At 38.1% G+C, this 8,666-nt stretch overlaps 1 protein-coding gene across 2 annotated transcripts in view; it reads right to left on the bottom strand.

The window, feature by feature from the left end:
- Positions 1–347: 347 nt before the first annotated feature.
- The window catches only part of DGKH (diacylglycerol kinase eta), a 256,137-nt gene continuing 247,818 nt past the window's right edge, over positions 348–8,666 (bottom strand). Inside the window, exons 29-31 of one of the 2 annotated variants that reach the window (XM_053563299.1) lie at positions 8,428–8,536; positions 5,459–5,589; positions 348–1,422 (exon numbers count right to left, since the gene is read on the bottom strand). In XM_053563299.1, the coding sequence (XP_053419274.1) occupies positions 1,333–1,422; positions 5,459–5,589; positions 8,428–8,536 (330 nt within the window). In that variant the 3' untranslated portion in view covers positions 348–1,332. The remainder of the gene's footprint in view (positions 1,423–5,458; positions 5,590–8,427; positions 8,537–8,666) is intronic. The other variant, XM_053563300.1, reaches the window with a different exon arrangement.

Below are 8,666 nucleotides of genomic sequence, written 5' to 3'. Positions count from 1 at the left end.
GACGTCTAAGGAGGTACATTGAAATGTAGTGGTTTAGTTAAAGGAAAATAATAGCCACCTAACAGGAATTAGGAATTAAGATAATAATAATGTAAAGCCTATAAGAAAAAAATTACATCTCTTCTTTTGGGATGTTTGTGTCAGAAGTGACTGTAGCTACTGGGTGCGTCTGGGTGATCCATCAGTGTGTAAATCTCAGCTGAACCCAGGGAAACTCCTGGAGGTCAACAATCCATTATATTATAAATTTAACCAGAATATTACATAATTATTATACTAAAATCAAACAAGAGAAACAAAATGTGGCAGTTTGGGGTTGGAAGGCTGTAGTCAGTTTCGTTAGGCAATGGGGCATATAATTTTATGAAAATACCCGGAGAATTTTCTTAATGTGCATACCTACTGTTTATGACGAAAATAAAATCGACTTGCACAAGATGTATATCATTTGTTGATTATGGCACAGACACACATTTACAAAGTTTTAAGTACAGAATAATTTATGCAAAATTCCACATTAAAAAACAGAAAATTGCAGTGCCCTTAGCCAACAAAAATGAACTCGAATAGTAATAAATTAAATTCCACTAAAACTGACATTAAAGCTATTAAAGTGTTACCATATTAGATGTGACATGCAAGAAAAAGAATGACATTTCAGGCAGGAAAATCGTGCATTAAGATTTGCAATCATTCATAGTATTCGACGGGTTTTAACTATTTTCTTTGTCCACTGAGCGCTAGGAATGTGAGGTGATTTCAATCTAACATTCAAAACACAACTTAATTTACCCACCCCCACCTCCCCCAAATAAAACATGTATACCGCATAATATTCTGAATAAAAAACTAACAGAAATAAATAAAAACAAAAGGGAAAAAGAAACACAATTTATATTTTCATCTCAAAACCAACAAAAAAAGCCAATGCCTCCAGTGGTGAAATCTAGTAAGTTTTAGCCACATACTGTTATGTAGTGGCAAGTAAGAATATTCTATCAGACCAGATCTAATGAAAGGAACATTTTGCAATTCCTCTTTTTGGACAATGCGATCATCTCAGATTTTTCCTACCTTTTTACCACTGTGAACATATTTGAACACGTCAGGTTTGCACAATAAGAAAATGGCTTTGTGAGGAATGTATTTTTGTTTTGGCACAAAAATATTTTCTAATACTTCAAATCAAAATTTTCACCCACAGCAAAACATCAAGCCACACAGGTGCTTCACTGGTGCTTACTTATTTATGTCGAAAACTGTAAGAATGGCCATTTGCTTCCAAGAACTAAGTAGCAATCACTTCTCTTTCAAGGAATAGCACCAATATGATTACACCTCAGACTGGGGAGTGCTCCTTCCAAGCTCTTTAATTCCCTGGAGAATTTGCTTCATATGACCCACCTTCGGTATCCCCAGGTCCTTAAAAAAAAAAAAAAAGAAAGAAAGAAAGAAAAAGGTAGAAAGAAATTCAAAACAAAGAAGAGAAAAAAATTTACTGATAATAGAAAACTTGGGACTAAACATTTAACCAGCAAGGAACAGCATTCAGTACTAGATCCATTTTAGTTATTATTCAGTGATTTAAGTACAAGCTAGAAAAATGAGTTAATAAAACAAAAACAACATGATATTGAAAAATTACCAACCAATAAATATCACATCCTACACAAATTCTTAACTGTGACCTTCTCATAAATTATATACAATGGTAGTTCTTCAAGAGTCAAAACTAGTTTAGCTTCTCCTTTATTTATTTATTTAAAAGACAGGCTCTTTGGGAACCAGGCACAATGGCTCATGCCTGAGCTCAGGAGTTCCAGACCAGCCGGAGCAAGAGGGAGACTCTATCTCTAAAAATAGTTGGGCATTGGGCGCCTGTAATCCCAGCTACTTAGGAGGCTTGGGGCAAGGGATCACTTGAGGCCAAAGAGTTTGAGGTTGCTGGCAGTTATGACACCATGGCACTCTGCCAAGGGCAACAAAGCAAGAGTCTATCTCAAAATAAATAAAGAAAGAAAAAAAGAAAGAAAGAAAGAAAGGCTCTATGGATCTCTGAGAAAAATGATATAGTAAATTAGGGCATCCACAATTAGTAACATGTCTTGTGCTAAAATATTATATTTAAAAGTGAGGCTTAATCCTAGAGGAAGATACATGTACCAGGGCCTACTTCCTAAATTCGGACTATAAATGCATTTGCAGTTGCATGATAAGTCTCTGGTTTGAGAGGAATATTTAAGTTAAATTTCTTCATACTTTGTAATATATAAAAACTTACGTAAATATAGCCAACAGTTGATTGATGCTTTCTCTGAAAATATTACCGGCTCTTTTCCTCAGAATTATCTTTATTGTTTCTTTTTCTTTTTTTTTTTTTTTGAGACAGAGTCTCATTATGTTGCCCTTGGTAGAGTGCCGGGGCATCACAGCTCATAGCAACCTCAAACCTTGGGCTTGAGCGATTCTCTTGCCTCAGCCTCCCAAGTAGCTGGGACTACAGGTGTCCCCCACAACGCCTGGCTATATTTTTGTTGCAGTTGTCATTGTTTAGTTGGCCCGGGCTGGGTTCGAACCCACCAGCCTGGGTGTATGTGGCTGGCACCATAACCACTGTGCTATGGGCACTGAGCCTCCTTCCTGTTTCTTAAAGAACTACCCTTCTATAAGTGCTGAGAATTCAATATTTAGTGTTCTGAAAAAGATGATTACTTCAGAGTGTACATAATAGGTACTTGGCAAATATTTGTTTCATGAATGAATTAAGCCCATCCAAGGTAACAGTCATATTCACTCTCTGAGAAGCTAAGAGTTAAATCCTCCAAACTCTATTGTTTGCTAATGTGTGAAGTCAAAAAACCTCTCCACAAAACAAAATTGGAAACATCTGAAAATATTAAAATGGTGAATTCCACAGCAGCCTAAAAGACAAGGCTATAAGACTACTTGTTGGGGAAGACAGATTCCAAATATCTATCCTATTTTGTACATTAATAGCATTATTTATTTTTAAACTTTTAAATGAAATAGATCAAACTGGTTTAAATGGTCTCTCCCTCTCTCCCCCTCTTCTTTGCCCCAGCGCCCCATTACCCTTTATGACCTTTTGAGTTCTATAGCAGCAATGCTACTGATAATTTTGAATCCTTCTGGACAATATTCTTTCCATGGCCAGTGCTATTTTCAAGCTTGAGATACTTTCAGGATAACATTTGTATAATATTTAACTGACCTAGAAAAGGATTTTCTCATGTGACACAGGGCATCCAAAATTAGTCCTAAGGCAACTATACATTTCCTGTGTATGTGCTAAAATATCGAACTTAAAAGCATTTCTGGAGGAAGATGCCAGGGCTTACTACCTAAATTTGGAATATAAATGCACTCACAATCACATTTAGATTCTTTTGCTTGAGTGGAATATTTAAATATTTTTTATACTTCATGATGATATAAATATAATATTTAAATACTAAATGTTTTATTTTAGGCCATATATACACTGTATTCTCATGAATAAAAACTTCTTTGATGGAAGCAGACTCTCCTCAGAACTACTGTTTTGGTATAATGAGGTTATTGTTTTCCATAAAGTTATACCAACTTCTTAGCTAGTTGGGAGGCTGAGGCAAGAGAATTGCTTGAGCCCAAGAGTTAGAGATTGCTGTGAGCTGTGACACCACAGTACTCTAGTGGGGGCAACAAAGTGAGACAGAAAAATAAATAAATTAATTAATTAAATAAATAAAAACAGAACAAAATAGCCCCATGAAAAGCTAAAGAGAAAGTTTACTAAAATAATTCATAACTATCACCTTTCCACCCTTACTGTGTATCTTCTCACCAAGGTCCTATCACTCCTTGGCTCAGTGCACGTGTGAGTTTTGTTTTCGCATTCTGCAAATATCTGCTTCCTTCATTGTGTGTGGACATACACATTTATATGCATGTGTTTATATGCTTTTTATATACAGTCTTTTCCTTGAAAAGTATGCTTTTTCATGACAAATGAGAGGCAAACTTCTAGAGGGCAGATACAATCTAGAAAAGCTGGCCTAATACATTAATCAGTAGCTACTCAATAAATATTGCTGTATGCCAAAGATATCAGAAGTTAGACCATATATGGGCTGTAACGATCCCCTACATTTACCTTTTTGGTTACTTATTGCAAGTTTTGAAGCCAACCTTTGCTTTATGGGCTCTAATACTGAGTATAGTACACACTTTGCTAAATGTTCCAGATTTAGGACTCTCAACAAGGTAATTAATTAATCTATTATCTTATTATTATGGCTAAAAATGTTTAGATGTAAGTGGTACTCACCCACTGATGTGCTAAAATTCCCTGACTCTGTTTAATAAAGATCTGTCTACTACCCATTATCAGTTCAGAGATCTTTGCTAACATATTTATAGATGAAGACACCATAGTTTATTGATTTGTTAGGAATTCACTGTCATAATTGAGAGCATTTTAAAACTTGGTCTACAAGAAAAGGACCACTCCACCCAATGTTATTACTTATTGGACTTTAAAACTGGTAATGTGTGGTAAGAAAATATGATCAAATCCTACTCCTAACCTGTGGACAAATAGACTAATTTGGCTACTTCTGCTATTGCGTGTCCACCCAAAGAAATTGCTGCAGATCATAAATTATTTTCCCTCATTGTCACAAATAACAAATAGGTGTAATTTTTGCTTCATTACTAAATTAAAAAAATACATTTCTTTAATAATAAAGGAATTTTAACAATATGTCATGAAAAGAAAGTTTTAATTTATTGGTCTAGATGTTTGTGTGAACTATATGAGTGGCCAGTTTAGCAACAAAACCAAATCATAGGATGTTAAGTAGCCATTGCTGTAAGTCTCTCATCTAGTTCCATATATCAGAAGGCTTTTTTCTTAGTATTTTGAATCAATTTTTAGTTGTCAACTATATATTAAGATTATTTTTTTGTTTGTTTGTTTGTTTTTAAGTTTTTGGCCGGGGCTGGGTTTGAACCCACAACCTCCGGCATACCGGCACATGGTGCCAGTGACCTACTACTTTGAGCCACAGACGCTGCCCTATTAAAATTATTTTTAATCATTTTCAGTAGCAATTATCACCTTCCATGTTGATCCAATAAAATGGGCTATGAAAACACGAACCATTTGTAAACACTAGCACAGGAAAGGTCACAACCAATGGATGCAAGGGAAAAAAAATCACTAAATTCATGCTGACCTTTAGCTATAATAGACAGTGATTTTGACAGGAAAACATTGCTGACATTGTTGTTCAGAAAGCAGACAAGGAACTCGGCCCACAGGACAGTAAATGTTAGATTAGTGCACATTTACATAACATAAGCCAAGCTAAAAGCACAGAACAGAAGAGGCACAGGAGAAAGGGTTCCGTTTTGCAAGAGTATTTTCAAGGGCAGAAGAGTAGCACAAAGGAAATACCTTGAGGTCTCGCCTTTCCAGATGCAAAAGTTCAGCCCCTCTGATGTCATGACGGATGAAGATATCTTTGTACTCTCCCAAATTGAGCAGATCCAGCCAAGCAGCAACTTCCTCTGTGCCCCATTTCTGAACTACCAAAGTTAAGAGCAAAACCCCCATAATTTCTACATGCTCAATGCATCACAAAGCAAAGGTTGGCCAAAGAAGGTGCAACACAGAGTGTGGTGGCAGTGCTAGCAAAGACAAGGTTAAAGGTGTCCTTTCAACAAAACTATAGCTCCGCTTTTTCCCATGCAGGTTAGAGACTTGATCAACACAAGGATCTGACTATGCAAAGACATTTGCTGCCGTGCACCCATGCTTAGCTCCAGTCCAATTTCCTCATTAAAGCCACCTGACATGCATCTAAAACTTATTTCACATCATTAGGATCAGTGGTGCAAGGTCTACATAAGCTCTAACGATTTCCCTGAGACCAGGTAAGAGAATGGCTATCGACTGCAGTGAGCAACACATGCTAATTAAAATCTGGTATGGGCTATGCAATTTTTTTTTTTGAGACAGAATCTCACTATGTCACCCTTGGTAGAGTGCCATGGCATCACAGCTCACAGCTACCTTAAACTCTTGGGCTTAAGCGATTCTCTTGCTTCAGCCTCCCAAGTAGCTGGATTACAGGCGCCCATCACAACGCCCAGCTATTTTTTTGTTGCAGTTGTCATTGTTGTTTAGCTGGCCTGGGCTGGGTTCAAACCCGCCAGCTCTGGTGTATGTGGCTGGTGCCCTAACCGCTGAGCATGGGCGCCGCCTGGGCTATGCAATTTTAAACAGTTTGCTGCTTAAGGTCTTGCTAACTTCAAGCATTGATTATATTTGTTCTACTATTGTTGATAACAATAGCAATCAACATATTACTAAATCAACTTATCAATTTAATATTTATAAGCTCCATGAGTGCTAAGATTGGTTATTTTTCAATATGTATAATCATTCTCTTATGTATTTTATTCAGCACTGATTAGCTTAATTAAAACCTACTTGTTTGGTGTATTTGGTCTTTAAATGCCCTTCAATAGCTGCTCTATGAGTATCAGAAATGAAGTTTTATATCACTTTTAAAAACTGACATAGCTGGCTGGGCTAGGTCCACTAGGCTCCATGCCTAGAGTCTTAGCATTTTGGGAGGCTGGGGTGGGAGGATCACTTGAGGCCAGGAATTCAAGACCAGCCTGGGCAATATCAAAAAATACAAGAAATGCAAAGATTAGCCACACATGGTGGCAGGTGTTTATAGTTCTAGCTACTTGGGTGGCTGAAGCGGGAGGATTGCTTGAATCCAGGATTTTGAGGCTGCAGTGAGCTTTGATGATGCTAGTCTATGCTAGCCAAGGTGACAGAGCAAGGACCTAGTCTCAAAAGGAAAAAAAGAAAAAAGATAGCTAACTCAGAAGAATTTCTAAAATGATTTGATTATGAAAGGCAGTTACATCAGATACATGGAACTTGAAGATGCTTTAGCACTAGTACAGTAAGTAAATTTAAGCTTTAAGGAAAAATGAAAAGGGAACTAGAAAAACAGCAACAAAGAGAGAAGAGGGTTTAATCTTTGGGAATACGAGCATTACAGCAAAATAGTCATCATTCTCAAGGGGTTCAAATGCTATCTTTAAAACAGGAAAATGAGGGCGGTGTCTGTGGCTCAGTGGGTAGGGTGCTGGCCCCATATACGGAGGGTGACGAGTTCAAACCCAGCCCTGGCCAAACCGCAACAAAAAATAGCCAGGCACTGTGGCGGGCACCTGTAGTCCCAGCTACTCAGGAGGCTGAGGCAAGAGAATCGCCTAAGCCCAGGAATTGGAGGTTGCTGTGAGCTGTGATGCTACAGCACTCTACTGAGGGTGATAAAGTGAGACTCTGTCTCTTAAAAAAAAAAAAAAACAGGAAAATGAATATATTTCCATTTTAGGTGGAAAATATATCTGGCAATTTAAAGGAGTAAATGAGGCTCAGCACCTGTGGCTCAAGCAGCTAAGGTGCCAGCCACATACACCTGAGCTGGCGGGTTCGAATCCAGCCCGGGCCCACCAAACAATGACAGCTGCAACCAAAAAATAGTTGGACGTTGTGGCGGGCACCTGTAGTCTCAGCTACTTGGGACGTGGTGGCAGGAGAATCGCTTGAGCCAAGAGTTGTAGGTTGCTGTGAGCTGTGATGCCACGGCACTCTACCCAGGGCGACAGCTTGAGGGTCTGTCTCAAAAATAAATAAATAAATAAATAAAAATAAAAGGGCAGTGCCTGTGGCTCAGTGAGTAGGGTGCCGGCCCCATATACCAAGGGTGGTGGGTTCAAACCCGGCCCCGGCCAAACTGCAATAAAAAATAGCTGGGCATTGTGGCAGGCGCCTGTAGTCCCAGCTACTCAGGAGGCTGAGGCAAGAGAATTGCCTAAGCCCAAGAGCTGGAGGTTGCTGTGAGCTGTGACGCAACAGCACTCTACCAAGGGTGACAGAGTAAGACTCTGTCTCTAAAAAAAAATAATAATAAAATAAAAAAAAAGGAGTAAAGGAAAGTTTCTGTGTTCCATGTAACAAAGTGATCTAACTTTTGAACTTTGAAGAACAAATTACACACACACTTTGAACTGCTATCGAGAGAAAGAAAAATCCATCCGAACAGAGACATTCACAGAACAAAGCAGAAGCAAATTAGGGACTACCTTATTTTCTTGCATGCTTCATTACTACAGATTCCCTCCGAGATTTTAACATGTTTTAGATATGCTATGATTTCTTATGGTAAAATTCATACAACACGGAATTCCCAGTGTAACCATTTGAAAGTGTGCAATTCAGTGACATTCAGTATAGTCACATGGCTGTGCAGTGCTCACCACTATCTAGCCCCAGGACATTTTCATGAAGTTATTTTTTCATAATGTTATACTTCCTTTCCCACATGGACCACCTACCAGGCTGTGAACCTGTCTTCTGCTTCGGAACCTTTTCCTTTTTAAATTTTGGCACTATGCGGAATACTGTGCTTCTGCTATTTCTTTTGGTGCAATCCATTGGGGGCTCCTGTTCAAATCAAGAAAAAACAACTTTTTTTTCAAGATATCAAGAGAAGAAAAACCCACTCTGATAATAAGAGATAAAATAAGGATAGGTTATAAAGACTAACCATTATAGAACAGGGATAACTTCTTCA

This window comes from Nycticebus coucang, chromosome 15 (assembly GCF_027406575.1).
Source record: "Nycticebus coucang isolate mNycCou1 chromosome 15, mNycCou1.pri, whole genome shotgun sequence".
Classification (NCBI taxonomy): Eukaryota; Metazoa; Chordata; class Mammalia; order Primates; family Lorisidae; genus Nycticebus; species Nycticebus coucang.
Note: the sequence above shows the minus strand (reverse complement) of the source record. Positions and strands in the feature narration are given on the sequence as shown.